Source organism: Micromys minutus (genome assembly GCF_963924665.1).
Source record: "Micromys minutus genome assembly, chromosome: 10".
Taxonomy (NCBI): domain Eukaryota; kingdom Metazoa; phylum Chordata; class Mammalia; order Rodentia; family Muridae; genus Micromys; species Micromys minutus.
In genome coordinates this window covers 21,878,102-21,896,657 of record NC_137979.1, presented here as the reverse complement: position 1 = coordinate 21,896,657, position 18,556 = coordinate 21,878,102, and the positions used below count along the sequence as shown (strand labels likewise).

At 49.6% G+C, this 18,556-nt stretch overlaps 2 protein-coding genes across 3 annotated transcripts; one reads left to right on the top strand and one right to left on the bottom strand.

Annotated features, from left to right (window-relative positions):
• Positions 1–1,695: 1,695 nt before the first annotated feature.
• SLC16A13 (solute carrier family 16 member 13) lies at positions 1,696–4,928 on the top strand. The gene is made up of 4 exons (XM_080922649.1): positions 1,696–1,937; positions 2,079–2,222; positions 3,060–3,797; positions 4,457–4,928. Exons 1-4 carry the CDS (start codon positions 1,739–1,741, stop codon positions 4,660–4,662), a joined length of 1,287 nt encoding a protein of 428 aa, XP_080778775.1. The 5' UTR covers positions 1,696–1,738; the 3' UTR covers positions 4,663–4,928.
• A 1,055-nt stretch (positions 4,929–5,983) lies between these two features.
• Positions 5,984–8,200, bottom strand: SLC16A11 (solute carrier family 16 member 11). 2 transcript variants are annotated; one of them, XM_080924405.1, is made up of 5 exons: positions 8,038–8,200; positions 7,581–7,927; positions 7,205–7,348; positions 6,347–7,114; positions 5,984–6,259 (listed from the first exon to the last, which is right to left on the bottom strand). In XM_080924405.1, exons 2-5 carry the CDS (start codon positions 7,780–7,782, stop codon positions 6,030–6,032), a joined length of 1,344 nt encoding a protein of 447 aa, XP_080780531.1. In that variant the 5' UTR covers positions 7,783–7,927; positions 8,038–8,200; the 3' UTR covers positions 5,984–6,029. The 2 variants fall into 2 exon arrangements, with proteins under 2 accessions (XP_080780531.1, XP_080780530.1); XM_080924404.1 differs by having other exon boundaries at positions 7,581–7,791; positions 8,038–8,178.
• Between the last annotated feature and the right edge of the window lie 10,356 nt (positions 8,201–18,556).

The window sequence follows — 18,556 nt, the reverse complement described above, 5'->3', positions numbered from 1 at the left end:
TGCCTACATGGATTTAAGTGACCCACATGGGTACGGTGCCTGTGGAGGCCAGAAGAGGGTGTCAGATCCCCTGGAACGGGAGTTACAGACCACAGTCTTTACAGGAGATACAGACCTCCACCCACCGTGGGAGCTGTCAAGACCTGAACTGTCATCCTCTGAAAGAACAGCATGTGATCTTAACTGCTGAGCCATCTCTCCAGCCCCTACAATATGATTTCTTCAAAGCATAGTTTCTTATCCCATCCCCTTCTTGTTTGCTTCTTTCCCCAGCCGACTGCTGTCTGTGTTTGAATTCTAAGCCCAAGGTTTCAAGGTCAGAGTCCTGGGGAACCTGAGGTATAATAAAAAAAAAAAAAAGAGAGAAGCCCAGGTTACTGCTCTCAGGAGGTGAGGGAGGAGTGCCTGCTAGAGCCCTGCTGAGATAAGAGGCTGGTGGCTCCAGTGGCCAGGGTCATGGCTTGTCTCTCTCAAGTAGTTCAGCATAAGATCAAAAAAAAAAAAAAAAAAAAAAAAAAAAAAAAAAAAAAAACAAAACAAAACAACTAGTCAGGAAATGGCCAGAACTAGAAGGCTAAGAGAAAGCTTCCAGCATCGCTGAGGGAAAAAGTAGATGAGAATGAGGGACTCGGATGGTGTGACAGCGGCCCTTCCTCTCCCCAGTTATTTTTGGTCTCAGTGACCTGCAAGTTTCCTGCTAGTGGGGTCAGAAACGGCAGGAAAATTAATTATTACAGAAACGGATGCCAAAACTACAACACCAGTCCTCGTCTTAGTTCTCCGCCTCCCCCCCCCCTTTATAATAGCAAGACTGTTCAATAGGTCCTGTATAACACCTTTTAATTTAAAAAAAAATGTTTTTTTAAGACATGGTCTAGCTAAACTGCCCACTTTGACCATGAGCTTGCATCTGCCTCCAGAACAGCTAGAATCTGCGCTTTCCTGTCTTCCCTCTTCCTCGCCACTCCCCCCTCCCCCACCTCGATTCAGCGGTCTAGAATTTTTCAGGGCTTTTCTAGTCGCCCCAGGTGCTCTATCGGTTTGACTCTTACCTCATACCCTATCCCTTCGTACCCACACTGCCTGGCAATTCTTGGATCCGTCACTAAGCAAGTGAGTTTCTGCCCGGCCAGGACCAGTTTATCCACAACCAGCCCTTGGATCCAAGTCTGGAATTGTGATTAACCCGGCACCCGCAGAACCCTCCTGGTAGGTCCCTTGTCACGTGGGACCTATCTGCCTCATGCCCCTCCCTACGCATGCGCCCCTCTCTCACTGCGGGTCCTGAACAATGCTGTAAACCCCGCCCAACCCCTCCGGATCCACCCCCTGCTCTGAAGACCTGCATCCTAATTGGCGAGCCAAGTGTTGGACGTTGGCCCCTTATAGGCAGGTGTTGAATCTTCAAAGATAACATAATCCACAACCTGACTACCTCTCGTTACGTTTGTGACCCGAACCTGGTTTTATTTTCTGGCCTCTAAAGAAGTCATCTGGCTGGAGTTTGGATCTCAGCTTCGGTCTAACCCGGTCCTGTGTCGGTGGCAGGTCTCGGCTCATAGGCCTCCCTCCTCTTGGGGAAAGGCGCAGGCGCCACATGCTTTATCTGTAACTTCCTAGCGACCAACCGCAGTTTAGCGCTAAGCGTCCTGCAGGGTGGCTGGGAGGGCCACAGTGAGCGGTTTAAAGCCCAGATCGGGCAGGGGCTCTTAGGAGCTGCCCCTTTGTTCCTTCCGGAATGGCGCGCAGGGCTGAGCCCCCCGACGGGGGCTGGGGATGGATGGTGGTGCTCTCAGCGTTCTTCCAGTCGGCGCTCGTGTTTGGGGTTCTCCGTTCCTTCGGTGTCTTCTTCGTGGAATTTGTGGCGGCGTTTGAGGAGCAGGCAGCCAGAGTCTCCTGGATCGCTTCCATAGGGATCGCGGTGCAGCAGTTTGGGAGTGAGTGCTGCGACCCGGGTGCGGTGGCCTGCCACCCTCGAAGAAAAGAGGGAATTTGGGGAGCAGGAAGGGGAAAGTGTCGGGAGGATGCTGAGGGAGGATGGTGGAGACCACCTTGCAGATCCCATTCCAATTCCCCAGGCCCAATAGGCAGTGCCCTGAGCACGAAGTTGGGGCCCAGGCCTGTGGTGATGACTGGGGGCATCTTGGCTGCGCTGGGGATGCTGTTTGCTTCATTTGCTACCTCCTTGACCCACCTATACCTGAGCATTGGGCTGCTGTCAGGTGAGACCCTGGGCCAGGGCAGAAGTCCAAGGCCTGGGTTTTAAGCCTCTGGATTTCCACCTTCTTCCGTGTCTTTCCAAAAAGGCTTAAGGAGAACCTATGGCCTGAAGGAAAATTTTTAAACTGAATGACTAATTCAGAGATAATCCAGAAAACACAAGCCCGAACCCATCAGACTCAGAAGGGAGAATTGAAAGATTGTGCTAGGAATCGAAATAGATTATCATTGCCTACTTAAAAAATAATGGTGAAGCTTTTAGTGCTTATCGATGCTTAAACACACCTGGGCAAAAGAAGATTAATAATGCAGCCGGAGACAGTGGAGTTGGGGCTCTAGTTCCAAAGTTCTGCGTTAGTTACTTTCGGAACACTATCTCCTGTCTTCCCAGGCCCCACAAAACAGCAGTTCTCAACACGTAAGGAGCCGTTGATCCCTTTAGGAGAGTCAAACAATCCTTTCATGGGGGTCACATAGCAGATACCCTGACATCAGATTCTTGCCTTACGATTCATAACAATAGCAGAAATACAGGTAGGAGGCTGTAATGAAAATAATCTTATGGTTGGGGGTCACCACAACATGAGGAACTGTATTGAAGAATCAAAACATTAGGAAGGTCAAGAACCCCATTTTGCAGATGAGGCGGTTGAGCCTGGGGGAGTAAGCAGAACACACAAAGTCACACAGCTAGAAAGTATTATAGCTAGCACTATGAGTGCCCGGGTCTGTGGGAGTTCAATGCAGAGGCTAGTCGGCTACAAGGTAGTGTGGGGGTTACTGGGTGTTCTGAGGATCTCCAAAGCCCACAGCCTCCCACCTTGTTTTCCTTTTGACAGGCTCTGGCTGGGCCCTGACCTTCACTCCGACCCTGGCCTGCCTTTCCCGTTACTTCTCTCAGCGTCGATCTCTGGCCATGGGACTGGCCCTGACTGGAGTGGGCATCTCCTCTTTTGCATTTGCCCCCCTCTTCCAGTGGCTGATCAACAACTATGCTTGGAGGGGAGCCCTCTTGCTAGTGTCTGCCCTCTCTCTCCATCTGACGGCCTGTGGTGCTCTCCTCCGTCCACTCTCCCTGACTGAAGACACTGGTGTGGGTGGCCCTGGGGCCCAGATCACCTCCCTCCTCCGTCATGGTCCCTTCCTCCGATACACTATTGCCCTCACCCTGATCAACACTGGCTACTTCATTCCCTACGTCCATCTGGTGGCCCATCTGCAGGACCTGGGTTGGGACCCACTGCCTGCTGCCTTCCTACTTTCAGTGGTTGCTATTTCTGACCTTGTGGGGCGTGTAGCATCTGGCTGGCTGGGAGATGCAGTCCCAGGCCCTGTGGCAAGACTTCTGATGCTCTGGACCACTCTGACTGGGGTGTCACTAGCTCTGTTCCCTGCTGCTCAGGCTTCCACAACCCTGGTGGTTCTGGCTGTGGCCTATGGCTTCACATCAGGAGCCCTGACCCCAGTGGCCTTCTCCGTGCTTCCTGAACTGGTGGGGACTGGAAGGATTTACTGTGGACTGGGATTGTTGCAGATGATAGAGAGTATCGGGGGGCTGCTGGGGGCTCCTCTGTCAGGTAAGAGAAATGGGGTTGCCAACTGGGCCAGGGCTGTCATGTATAGTTGGGGGAAGGAACTAGTTCCACAATGGTACATGTTACTAGAAACCTCTAGTATGTAAGCAATACCCTGCGTAGCCAATCATAACAGTCCTGTGGTGGGTTCGCAGGAGGACAGCACTTAGGTCTGAGAAGGTCAGGGTGGGAAGATAACAGTGAAACTTCAGGTTTTCAGAAGACCTGGCTTGACCTACCATGCCAGTGTCTTTTCCTTTGGCCCAGTGGGCCCCTGCCCAAATGTCTGAAACATATGGTTAAAGTTCTCCATGCTCAAGATGCCAGAACCTTCTGATCTTTAACGTCTTCCTCTTAACTATTAACTGAAGGCTTAAACGGGCCACCGTTGCCAGAACAAAGCACACAGATAAGCTTGACTTAATGTGGCTCACCAACATCTACAGACTGGTTTGTAAACCCTTTCTCCGGGGAGGGTGGCAGCCGAAATGATCTTTTAAAGCGGTTTAAGAAACTCTAGTCTCCTATTCATCCAGTCCAACGTTGGGAGTTCCATCTCTTCCAAGAGAGTGGGTTTTCCTTTGCCCATTATGGGTCTAGGCCATTAGCCCCAGTGTGCAGATCATTCATGTATGTTTATTTTTCTCCGTCTGACCCACCAGGCTACCTCCGGGATATGACAGGCAATTACACGGCTTCTTTTGTGGTGGCTGGGGCCTTCCTGCTCGCGGGAAGTGGAGTTCTTATCACCCTGCCCCACTTCTTCTCCTGCATCTCAGTTTCTACCTCCAGACCCCAGGACCTTGTGGCAGAGGTACCAGATACCAAAATTCCCCTGCCCAGGGAGGAGGGGCCAGAAGAGGACTAAACTCCACCGAGAGCAGCGTCATGAAAACCAGAGCTTGACACTGCCAAGTCTGATCAAGGCCTCATCAAGGCATCCACGGAAGCTCAGTGCCTTAGGATTCTTGATCCGTCTCCTCCAGAGCAGGCCCAGGGTTCCTACGGTTTATGTGCCAACCATCTGTATTTTGCCGAGGACTGGCCTATCACCTCCTTTGCTCTCTCGAGCTTTTCTGAAGGCTCCAGGAGATCTCACTGCACTGAGTTCTGAATCATATCTGAAAATCAAAGGCCAAGAGTCGCCTCATGTTTTTAATGTGATCGCTGGTGTTCCTTGTATGTAAAACAGGCAAGGAAACTGGACAGTAGTCGTAACCTCAAAAAGAGCTGGGGTCCAGGTTCTTGGGGCAGCTAATAAGGTCACGGCTGAGCAAAGGAATGGAGATGTCCATGAATTCTGCTGACCCAGAGTTCTTCCCTCCCGCCCACTCACCTCCCTCTTCACTATTCCTGTGGCACAGGAGGAAAGTTTAAGAGAAAGTCATATGTGCGGAAGAAGGTGACTTGGGAGGAGAGACTGGAACCGATAAAGCTAATGTGTACTTTTGAGACAGCCTCAGCGTGTAGCCCAGGCCACTCTTGAACTTGAGACCTGGCCTCCTCCCACGCACTAGGCTCCATACCCAGATGGATTTTTTGTTCCTCCTAGGCCTAACAAAGGGGATCAAAATGCAAGAAAAGAAGTAACGAGGTTTGGGAGCTAGAAAGAAAGCTCAGCAGTTAAGAGCACTTCCTGCTCTTCCAGTGTGCCGGGACTCCCACACGAAGTAGTTCACAACCACCTGTAATCCAGAGGATCTGATATCCTCTTCTGGTATCCATAGGCACCCCCAAACACATGACACGCACTCACAAACACACACATATACACACATAACAAATAAAAGTCTTTTAAAAGGTAGGTCTGAAGAGAGAGCTCAGCAGCTTGGGGCACTTGATATTCTTCCTGCTGGCTTGTTTGGCTCCTGGTGCCTACACCCAGCCGTTCACAACTGTCTGTAAGTCCAGCTGCAAGAGATCTGTCCTCCACAAACACACATAAATAAAAGTAATTTTTAGACGTTAAAGTATGAGGTTTAGGTATGGCCCTAACAAACTGGAACTGAATAGCTGACGATTTCTCAAAGACCCTCTTAAGGCAAGGATTTGGACAAATAAAAACTGGACAGACATCATTCCTCACCGCCAAGGCTGCTGGGACCCTGTTGCTTTCAGCTAGTGTTTTGAGATATCTTAAGTAGAGATCCTTGGGGTCCTGGATCGGGCTAATGGGGCTCACAAGAGGGTAAGATAAAAATTCTTTATTAGGGAAGAGGTCAACCAAGAAAATGATCAACAAGTGGTGTCCCGGATGGAGCCAGAGCCCCCCGCGGAGAGCAGGGAGACTTGGGGAACTGGGAGCAGCTCCCCTCTCTCAGGTGGAGGGGTAGCTGGAGGTGAGGCTGGACGGCAGGAAGGAAGGGCTCTGGGCAGCCCCATGTAGATGAAGCTGCCGGAGAGGATGAAAGAGCCACACACCAGGAAAGAGGCACTGAAGTCACCCGTCTTATCCCTCAGAAAGCCTGAGAAGAGGGGTAAAGAAATTTAGAAGCCTGGCAACCCAGGGGCATAATACAAATCTTGAGCAAATCTGTGGGCTCAGGCCTTACCTGACAGAGGAGGGCCCAGGAGTCCCCCGAGGCTCATCAGCATCATCACCAGCCCTGTGGCCTGCACCACACCTCCAATGCCCACCAGCCCCGGGAGCACACCGAAAACCAGTGGGGCATAACTCCCGGCACTCAGGCCATAGGCCCCAGCGGCGGCTAGCAGAGGAGCCCCCCAACCCTCTTCCGTCTCCACAGTGGGCACTAGTCCCACTGCCAGTACCCCTAACCCAGTCAGAGACCCAAACACCACCAGAAGCCGCGGAAGAGGCACCCAGCCCTGGTCTGCCAGCCATCCGCTGACCAATCGGGCACTCGCATCTCCCACTGCAGCGACAGCCACCACCAGCGCTGCCCCGTAACCACCCATGCCCTGATCTAAGGCGTGCGGACCCAAGTGCACGTAAGGGACAAAATATCCACCCCCGATCAAGGCGGTGCCCAAAGCAAAGACTGAAAAGGCCCGGTGCTTGAACAGACCTAGACCGAGGGCAGCTAGGGGGGTGCGAGGTGGGGCTAGCGGGTCGCCAGAGAGAGCCAAGGGTCGTAGCAAGGCGCCACAGGGTGTGAGGTGAAGGGTGACAGCGCCAAGGAGGAGCAAGGCACCCCGCCAGCCGAATGTATCAAGGAGGAACTGCAAGGCAGGTGCCAGGAGCAGCGAGGATGCCCCATTACCGGTGAGCGCCAACCCTACTGCCAAGACCCGACGGCGGGAGAAGTACCGAGAGAGGGTACCCAGGGCTGGGGCGAACACCAGGGCCCAGCCAGAGCCTGTAAATGGAGAGAGGGAGAGAGAGCGCCTATAAGGAGTTCCTGTCCCATTATCACCCCTTAAGCATATGGGCACCCCATACTTCTTACCTGCGAGGAGGCCCAGGCCAAGGTATAGGTGCAGGAGGCTTCGGGCGAAAGCCGAGAAGACCAAGCCAAGCGAGGTTAGGACTCCCCCAACCATCACCACGGGGCGTGCCCCCCAGCGAGTGCTCAGGGCGCTGCCCACTGGGCCTAGAAGGGGGCGGAGTCAACGAAGACATGCCCCGGGACCCCCAAACTATCCGCAACACTTCTCATTGGCTGTTTTGCCTGGCCTGGTAATTCCTCCCTTTGACCTCAAGACCCACTCTTCTAGAACTTGGTTCCACCAGGTTGTCTGGTAATCAAGTCTGCTGTCTCCCATCACTACATCCACGGCCTCTCCACCCGGTGCCCGCCTCCCACCTCGGGGGCCCCCCCTCACTGGCTGCCTGCTGCACGGCCAAGGCCAGGGCGCTGACCCACGCAGTGTCCTGGGCGCTTCGTTCAAAGTGCTCCGCGAGGTCGGGGAGAGCAAGGCCCAGGGAGCGTAAGAGCCCGTAGGAGAGCCCGTTCACGGCGAATGCTGCGGCCGCCACCACCCAGCCCCAGCCCCCGTCCGGGGGTCCGGCCGGCTTGGGGGTCATCGCCGTCTGCTGAGATGGGGAAACACCTGTGAATGAAGTCTCCACGCCTGGGCCTCTGCTAGGGAGCTGACGTCCCTGAGATCCAACCTCGGGCTGCTCGCCCAGGGTGGGCACGTCGCCCGGAGCATGGGCGCGGGAACCAGGCCTAGGGATAGAAGTCCTGGGTGCGCGCGAGGTCCTGGGATGGGGGGGGGGGGTGTGCAGCAGGATCTCCCAGGCCAGGGACTTATGCTTCCCAAACCCTCTTTCTCTTACCCGACCTCTCCCGGCGTTGGGGGTAGGGAAAGGGCGAAGGTGGGTTCGGCCGGATTTTCTCCGCGCTTTCCAAGCAGGCAGGGTTCTGCCGAGCAGCTAGCCAGGGCAGAGATGGAGCCCAACTTGGACCGCTTTCTCCGGTAAACAGGGATCACCACAGGGGCCCGAGCCACCTGGGACGCGGGGTGGGGTAGGGGTGAGTACCGAGGGCGGGGGAAGAGAGACAGCCAATCCACCTAGGCCTGGCCAGGACCTGACGCCGAGTCCCACGGGGATTGAATTATCCACACACAACCCCCTAGCCCTGGATCGGGAACCGCGAGGAATGAGTGTGCCTGGTGGCCGCGCCCCGCCTCTCCCCGCGCCTCTCGGCGCCGCGGGGCTCACGCCCACGCACCTGCGGACGGCTGCGCACGCAAGAGCCGGGTTGCAATCCTTGCCCGGCCCGCTGCCCACGCCTGAAAATAGCGGTGGTCTCCAAAACCCAAATGAGTTCTTGGGTTCTCGGATTTGTTGCTGAGGATCCTGTAAAGCTCCGACATCAAATCGCTCGCCTCCAACGGACAATATATATCGACATGCTTTCTGTGGGAAGAAAGGCGACTTCTCAGTACCAAGACCTGAGATGTTCCAGGCAGTCTTTACATACTTTGTCATTTCTTACAATATCCCTATGAAGACAGTTTATCCTATCGTGGGAGGATACAGGGAGAACAGACCTAGGAGTTTCACAGAGACTGGCGCCGTTGACGGAAATAGCCTGGAGATAGATTGACGTGAACTATTGTGCACAGGGCAGAATCCATGCAGAGCCACAGGGTATAGGATTCTAAACCAAGGGTGGCTGGGGATAGCTGAACTCTTCGCCACCAGACTCGCTAAATAAAGGCTTAGGCTAGATTTTTTTTTAAAGCAAAGCAAGAATGCAGAGAAATAAAAGGTGTTTCCTCTTGAAGACGTTGATGAGCATCCTTTGTTAGCAGTCGCTACTGTTTTACTTCAGCCATTTGACTCATTTGGTTTAATCATTAAACAGTGCCATTGAAATTTGAGAGATTTGCAGGCTGGGGCTTATATCAACCTGTGGCCACAGGATGGCAGTGTTTCCTAATTGATGGGAAAGTATTTGCCTAGAAAGGGAAGAAACAACCCTGAAGTCCTGAAACTGGAAGACTAAAGAGCGTAGTTAGACTTTCCGTGGCACGCCATTGTCTGTGGGTAAGTTCTCACAACCATTAAAGGCGACCCAGTCTACCTTCCCATCCCACACTCCCACCCCAGGGTGGGAATCAGCTTCCTCCCTCCTCATCAAGTCTACCCTTTTCTCAGTCCTAGGTTTTTAGCATAAATAGGTTTTCTGCTGACATGTCCTAGAATAGAAGACCGTGAAGGTTTGAGGCCCTGCCACATAGACCTTAGGAAAGTAGACTCACTGGTTCCCCAGCCAGGAGCTGTCTGTGAAGCCACTGGAGTGGTGGTACCTGCAGGTATTCAGCCACCAGGGAGGCAGGGTACAACTGGCTGGTTTCCTGAGAAAGCCGGTGAGGACTCTGCTCTCTGTAGTGGAACCCGGCCAGCTGAAAGGAATGGCTCTCTCCATGGTGAAGTAGAAATGTAGCCAGGGAGGAGACTATTTCTGGGTTGTACCAAATAATGCTGTATACTTTGGCAGAATGCGAAATCCAGAGCCTAGGGTGATTGGTTGTGAACGAGCATGCTCTTCCTCTTCCTCGTGCTCTTAGCCAGAGTTGTAATGACCATTGGGAAAAACGGACCCCCATCAAGACTTACGGAGCCTGACTTTCGCTTAGCTATCTGAATGCAAACAAGTATCTGGTTCCTTGTTTTTAAAATAGTTATAATAATAGTTACCTGATAGGGTTGTTGTCAGGATTAAATCCGTCATGGTGTATGCATGTGTAAGTAAGAGACTTAGAACAGTGTCTGAACAGGATACATAATAGCCCCACGGTCACCACTGTAGCTCAGGGCAACTCCACTTGAGTCTGCAGCATTGCTTCCCCTTTGCCAGCTGGCCACTTCAGACTCAGAACTGATCTGGTGAACTCAAGGTCAAGGAGCCACAGCAATCCTGTGCGGATTTTGTACAGTCACATGGGTTATAAAGTATGAACATTTTTAAGAAAATTAAATGGAAAATGTGACTCCTTTTCTTTTGGGAGGGGTAGGAAGGATGGGACTCATGAAACCCAGACTGACCCCAAGTTCACTATGTAGCTAAGGATTGCTTTGAACTTATGCTACCTCCCAGGAGCGTCAGTATGTAATCCCACATCTGGCCTTTTCTCCTTCCGAGCTAAGTATACAGCTATGTGTATCGCCAGAAGTTCTGTCTACTGTGAAAATTTCCCTTCACCTGTGTCCTTTAAGGTTCCCTATTCCCAGTCAGAGACTGGAACGCTGCAGCTGTTCACTTTCGGGTGGTCCCTGCACAGCATGCAGAACATCTGTAAAAAAAGGGTCCAGTCTTCTCTTCCTTAGTCATCGAATCATAATGCACACCCCACGCAGCTGTAGATGTGTATGTGTGTGCTCGGGGACAGAAAACATTGTAAACTGAGTAGGAACCAGAGGTGTTTGAGTAAAGTTTTCCTGTCATTTGCTTGTGCCTTCAGGACCTTCTTGGGCCCAGTCACATACATACCATTTCCATCCAATAATGGGTTGCAGTTGTACATGTCCAGCCTTATGGCTTGCTGGGTCAGATAACACCCAGCTCGTGATGGGCAGCTCATGTCGCAAGGTAACCTGGTTAATCGATCATCAAATGTCAACTGTTTAGTTTCCACTAAGGCCCAGCAGCAGGCCAATGGCTGTCTGCAGAAGATGGGGAGCCACGCCTCCACTGTGATTCACCTACAGGAGTCTGCCAGATACTCCAAACAGCATCTCTATCTGCCACTGACACCTCAAGTACCATCAGGTCTGCTGGATTTCATAGTCCAAGAGGAAGAGCAGCCCAGACCTGCTGAAGAGCCTTCTCCTGTTCCAGGCCCAAAACAAAGCTAGCAGCTTGCTGAGTCACTCAGTGTATGGGCTGACATAACACACCCAAGTGAGGAATGTGCTGTCTCCAGGATCCAAACAGACCCATTAAACATTATGCTTCTTTCTTGGTAGTAGGAGGGGCCAAATTAAAAGAAAAAACAAACTTATCCTTTACCTTAGAATATCTCTGCATGCCCCACACCCCTGAAATTTTCACTGAGGTAGAGGAAGACCCTTGAATTTTGGTTGGATTTATTTCCCGTCCTCTGGTTTGCATTCAGGTGGCTGCTACTTCCTGCTAACTTTGTTCAGTTAGCATACTGTGGTCAATGGAGCGAACTGGTGTGGCATTTTATGGAAGGAAAAACAATGTGATCAAGCTCACTTCAAATTAAGTTGTGATTCAAGGCTGGAGGATCAGTTTACCTTTGAGGTATAATGGTAAAGGTATTTTACTGTGTTTGTTAGATGAAAGCAACTTGTTTCTGGCGGCCCTTGTGTGCATGTGCTAAGAAGAAAGCATCTCCTAGGTCAATGGCTGCATATCAGGTATCAGGAGATGTGTTAATATGCTCAAATAAGGGCACCACACCTAGCAGCAGTTATAATTGGAATCACTATTTGATTAGGTCTGTGACATCCAACTGTCATTCTCCTTGACCCATCTGTCCTCTGCATAAAATAGAAGAGCTAAAGGGAGTTTGATAAGAACCACCACCTCTGCATCTTTCAAGTCCTTGATGGTGGCACTCATTTCTGTCCTGCCTTCAGGGATGTGCCACTGATTTTAGCTTGTTTTTGCAGTGCTGGGGATGAAGCCCAAGACATACAAAGCAAGCACTTTACCAACTGATCTTCACCTCCAACCTACAGAATTTTTATTATATATACATATGTGTAAATACATATATTTATTCTGTTCCTCCAGATATCCCTATTTGATACACTTTTGTCTTTATCATTTTGCTGTTTCTGTTATTCTTGTGTTTTCCAAGCTTGTGAGAACACGCCAGCTGCCTTATTTTGACTCAAAAACCGAAAGAGGACTCAGAATATGTTTTATTCATTTTTTTTATACAAGATGTTTATAGGGTGGTAATATACACCTGTAATCCTAACCTCAGGTGGGCAGACAGATCACAGGTTCAAGGCCAGCCTAAACACATAAATAGTTCCAGGTCAGCTGTACTGTTATGAAACTATGTCCTCCAGGGATGACATGGCCATTGCCATCTTGACACCAAAAAAGGTGAATGTGAGTTTACGCTAACATTTCCTTATAGAAGTGGAGACACAAGGGGAAATCACCTGAAGGCACACAGGTGGTCTATGTGGTCCTCGAAAGCCTCATAACTTCCTGAGAATATGCAAATGCCGAGAGAAAGATTCTTCTTTACTGTCCTAAATGTTAATAAGTCACCCTGCCACCCCTTCAGGATTTGGTTTGTTTGCACAGGGCTGGGGATGAAGCCCAAGTTTTCTTAAATTCTTCCCCAGCCCTGCTTCTGTTAGTAATCCCCACTAGACTCATTGGTTCACCAAACTAGATTTCAGTGACACGTTTTTGGAGGAGGGAGGTTGGCAACAGGGTCTTACCATGTAACTCTGGCTAGCCTGAAACTGACTACATGACAGAACAAGCCGGCCCTAAATTCTCAGAGCTCCACATGAGGATGAAACTGTGGATAGGGCGCTGAGTTAGAGATGTTCACCGCTGTGCCTGGTTGAAGGCATTTCTTCAGACTCTCTTCAGTGCTCTAGCCAGAGTGAACAGATTCTTCTTTTTAAAACATCTGCCCAGGAAAATTAGGCACCAGTTGGCACCCAAACAGCCACATGGTGGAACCCAACTGCTTTGGGAAAGGCAGTTGCCTTGTCTCCCGCTATGGGTGAGTGAAAAGGTGTGCAACCGAATAGTATTTAAATATTAATAATTAAATATTTAAATAGATAAACCGAAGGAGTATTTTCAGAGGCAAGTCTGATGTAAGCATCCTTCCCTGCGTAGTACATCATGGTATCCTTGCTGTAGTAGCAGTTGGATTGTTTCTGCGATGCAACCGAGGGAGGCTGTGTCATCCCAAAGTGGAATGTGTGTGGAAGGGATCCCAGGATGTCCATCTTCTTCTATGTGGTACAGAATGACACACCTCCGTGGCGAAAGGAATCTGCCCCATAAGTAGGAGAATCATTTCCCAACTTGAGTGAACAGCTGACAGACTGGAGAATACACAGCAATCTCCTGAAGCCACACATCTGGAACAAGGCCATAAGAAAACTTCGGTATAAGTTGTGTGACCTTTACTATGCTAATAAGGAATCAGGGTCCTGAAAGATGGCTCAGTGGGCAAAGACACTTGTCATGGCTCATGACGACTTGAGATTGATTTTCTACACCCACATGGTAGAAGGAGAGAACTGACTCTCACAGCTCTCCTCTGATTACACACGTACACACGCTTGCACACACAAACACGTGTGGTAGAGGGAAAACATAACTGCCTCCCCAGTGGTGGCGGGGTGAGGGGACTTGCTTATGTAAGGGAGGAATTGGAAAGTGAAAAAGATATTTGGTTTCTATCTTTTTTGATATCCTCTTAGTTGACAGGAAATGGGGTGGGGAGAAGGTACTGACTTGTTTCTTAGGGTGGGGCATATAAGGCATATAAGAGAAGGAGAATCCAAATTAAAATCTGTGTTAAATAGCCTCTCTTGTGATCCAAAAACTTGAAACCCATAGGACAGTGAATCTGATGGCGGGGGGAGGGGGATAGAACTCTTTAACAATGGTTCAGTGCAGAAAATCATGACAATCAGAAACCCACTGAAAAAGACTTAGAAGGGGACACAGAGGTGGGTGGGGTCAGTCTGAATGCTGTGGAACTGAAGAATCTGAGTAATACAGCTACTCCTTCATCTTTGACTCAAAGCTTGTATATTTGAGACAATAAGAAATCAGCCCTGTTGGGGACATTTGGTTATTACTGGCTGAGGTCCCTGTGAGTATCAGGAAGGTAACGGAAGAATTGGGCATAGGAGAGGCAGTGTTGGTGGTGGAGTTGCCGTGACCTGACCGGTCTGTGTACACAGGAGAAAAGGAGTCAGTGCAGCGGAATCCCAGGCCCTTCGAGGCTTTGCTGAGCTCACTGGTGGTCTGTTTTCTGTACAAGGTGGGAGAAGTTCTGGTGGGTCTGAGGGGTTGTCGCCGTCATGTAAATTACATCCATAAACCTCGAAATCGAGCAATACAGGATGCAGATAAAGAAAAAGCCGTCGCTGAGCTTTTCCAGGTCACTTGAAAGGAAACGTGGCAAGATCTGTGTGGAGTTGGAGCCCCTAGCAGGAAGCTGTCAGAAAGCCAAAGTCAGTGCTTGTGGGCCTCCTGAGGGATAAAAGTCAATGACAGAACTATAAACGTGAGACAGAGGACATTGTTCCGGGAGTGAGCCATCATCTGACCAGGGGATGCTGCATACAGTTGGATGGAGGTTGCTCTCGAGCCCTGGGCCCTTTTGGCCTGTAGATGTGGCCAATAGAAAGGCAGCAGCCACTCTAGAACTCATCAAATCCAGCACCTGCATGTCCAACAGTAGTACATACAGCCCTGCTTCTGAAGGCCTCAAACCAAATACAACAGTGTGAGCCAGACTCACTGAGCCATTCCAGTGTGAGGCGATGCGGGGAGACACCACACCAGCTCCCAAGGTGAGGGAATGGAGCCTGGGATAGAGAAACCTGCCACAGCCAGAATCGACCTCCAGAGAAAGCAATGGATGCAAGGCAACAGAATAGTTTCATGCCGTCCTGGATTTCACGAGCATTAATTTCTAGCATCCCTTTAGCTGCCGAGTCCCAAGATCAATTGGCATTTGCTTGTGATGGTTGGTAGTGGTACATCCTGCCCACCCTTAGCAGAAAGGTTTCATTATATGTTGGCAGCCTCAGAAAGTTTTACAGGTTTAGAGAGTGTGTGTTTGCGACTGCCACAAGCAGACCTAAAGAAGAAGGTGGAAAGCAGTCCATACAGGCTTCGAGGGCCAGGAGAGTGCTGGTACTTGAGAGGGCTTATGGTTACCTGGGGTACAAGTGACACCCAAGAAGATTGACAAGAATCTTACAACAGCCAGTGCATATAAGTTAAAGCACTGCTTGGGCTGGAGAGATGGCTCAGTGGTAAAGAGCACTGACTGCTCTTCCAGGGGTCCTGAATTCAATTTCCAGCAACCACATGGTGGCTCACAACCATCTGTAATGGGATCTGATGCTCTCTTCTGGTATGTGTGAAGACAGCGGCAGTGTACTTATATATAATAAATAAATAATTTAAAAAAACAATGCTTAGAGACTTTGAATTAAGGTACTAGATGGGAAAGGGCACTCCTAGACCCTGTAAGGTTATTGAATGGAAATTCCAGTATCAGAAATGGGCCTCCATCTTATGAAATGTTGGTCAGAGATGTCCTGGAGGCCCCTTACACAAGACTGGCTATTGCCACTGTCTTTGGGTGCATCCTAACACTCGACGTTCAGATGCTATTGCTGAAGACATCACACACTTTAGTTACAAGATACGAAGAAATCAGATTGGAATTGAAATCAGAGCTCCTTCCTTTCTTGGTGGCTTTTGCAGTGTCCGAAGTGCTATGTGGACTGCTGGAAGAGAGTTGTCACCCCCAGTCTTGTCTGGTTATGGACACTGCATGCCATACTATGGCAAACTAGGCAAGATGTACCCACAGGCACAATAGTGGCACAGGTGTTCTGAGTGCAACCAACTGCTTTCTGGTTGGATTTAAGGCCCACTCTACAGGAAGGAACACATATTTGGTATTATAAGACAAAAATTCTTAGCGGAGAAGTTTCTGCTGTAGTTTCCTGAAATGAATATGATGTCAAATTGCCTTCTAAAAATTTATGTTTACTCTTGTTGATCTAATTGTAGGAAAGGTTTTTTATAGAGTGGGTGGAAGGTACATTTATAATGTGGAAAGTATAAATGATTTTTTAAAAGATTATATATATATATATATATATATGTATACAGTAGCTGTCTTCAGACACACCAGAAGAAGGCATTAGATCTCATTACAGATGGTTGTGAGTCACCATGTGGTTGCTGGGAATTGAACTCAGGACCTCTGGAAGAGTAGTCAGCACTCTTAACCGCTGAGCCTTCTCTCCAGACCCTAGTATAAATGATCATTACTGCAGGATAGTGGACCAATGATCAGCCTTAAGTGGGAAAAATAATCATGCATTTATATCATCTCCTCTAAGACTCAGGCAACATGGCAGAAGAGAGGGTGAATGAAGAGCTGGAGAAAAGGGAATAGTGTTGTGGAGCTGTCTACTCTGGACATGACGGGGCTGCTTTTGTCTTGTACCCATGTGTCTCATCTGCATGAGACACTCACATGACTGGGCCCACTAATATCCACATGTGGAAATGGAAGAGCTCACAAGGCTCCCAAGATAGCATGAGGGACTCATGGGATGTCTCATGCATCCACCTTTCCTTGAGGATCCGTAAGTGGATAATCACTGGGAAGGGAGACTTTCCCCCCTGCTGTCACCCATAGCTTGCCTGTGCTCCTGTAACTAACCCCACTTAAACTCATGGTTCAACCAAGCTAGATTGTTTCTTTGTTCAGTCATCACTGCATTGTCTGCAGGTGAATAGGTTCACATTTTCCCAGGAAAAGTCATATAGACTATCTATAGAAAGTCCTCCCTGTGTGTGCAAACCTGAGAGGGAGAGGGGAGGGAGACGGAGATGGAGAGGGAGAGAGAGAGTATTGAGGGGGTGTTGTTAATTGAACTGACAAAGCCTATGCTGGGATGGGAGTCCTACCCCACAATGACACCCTTTCAGCTCCTCTACCACACCTGTCACCATGTCTTCCAATCCAGTCACCATCTGCTCTCTCTCTGTCACCCCCCCCCAATTCCTGTTACCATGCTATGTCTGTATGCAGGAGCTGTGTCCAGAATTCCTCATGAGAGCAGTCTCTACCCCAACTTTACTTATTTGAAATATTTTGGCTTTAGTTCTTTGGCCAAGGTCAGTGTTAGAGTTTGAAATCTGTGTCAGATTGTTACAAGTCCATGAGCAGGGCTGGAGAGATGCTTCGTGCTCTTGCAGAGGATGCAAGTTCCCAGCACCCACATCAAACAGCTCACAGCCACCTGAAACTTTAGTTCCGGGGGATCAGACGCCTGCTTCTGACCTCCCTGTGCGCAGCGTACATAAACTCACACAGGCACCCGAATATATACATATAAATAAATCTTTTTAAAAACCTATACACATGATACACCTTTAATCCAAGCATTACAGGAGACAGAGCCATGCAGATGTCTGACTTCAAGGTCAATCTACAGAGCAAGTTTCAGAGAAGCCAAGCTTAGGCAGAGAGGGAGTCAGAAAACAGAAAGCTGGTAAGGGGGCATGTTGCAGCTCCAGCAAGCAGTAGCTTCTGCCATGTGGCTCTGGCTTTAGAGTGAAAAACAGAAGGGACTATTGGGACAGCCAATGCTGGTTAGCTGAAGGTAAGAAGTTAGCAGCGATTAAGAAGAGACCAGCATCACTGAGGCAAAATCTTCTGGGAAGTGTTTTCTGAGAGCACAAAAAAGCTGTGTTCCAGAGATAGACAAGGTTGTACCTCATTCTGCAGCTGGACTTGGTAATGTGTAAGAGTCACCCAGGTGGTACTGGTTTTGAAGGCATGAAGGGGTCATGGAGAGCAGCTGAGGCTCGGCACTGTGAGAGGCCATGGAAGGCCATTGGTGAAGGTGCAGCTTCAGTTGCAGTTGATGGCCCAGGACTGACAGGGTCATGCAAAGAAGTTGAGGTTTGGCACCATAAAGAGAGCCTGTGAGAGGCTATGGGTGAAGCCTAGTTGCAGCAGAAGACCCCAGATATTTGAAGATGTCAGTACCATGGGATGATCACTAAGAACATCAGCAGCAGTGGAGTGAGCCAAGAGGGCCACAGAGGGCAGAGCTGGAGAAGTGACACCAGCCCTTTGGAGGAGCCCAGAAGATCTTGTGTGAATTCCAGACATTGAAACCAGAAGCTGTAACATTGAAGTCACGTTGAAGACCCCAAGACTTTGAGATGCCAGAGACATGGGTTATCTGCTGAGGAAAGCTACCAACAGGGAGTGGAACCAGCCAAGGAGAAAGGAGTTTGTTGCGGTCAGTGAAGATGAAAATGTTGGAGATCTGAAGATTTCTTTGACATCAGACCTGGAGATATAGAGTTTGGAATTTTCCCAACTTGTTTCCTGTCTTGCTTTGGGGATTACAGTTAAGTGACTGGATAAATCTCAGAAGAGACTTTGAACTTTAGACTTTTAACATTGTTAAGACTGCTATAGACTATGGGAACTTTTGAAGTTGGACAAAATGTATTGTGCATTATGCTATGTTTAAGTATGGCCCCCATAGACAAATCTATGGGGTCCAGGAAGTGGAATGTGATGGTTTGTATATACTCCAATCAGGGACT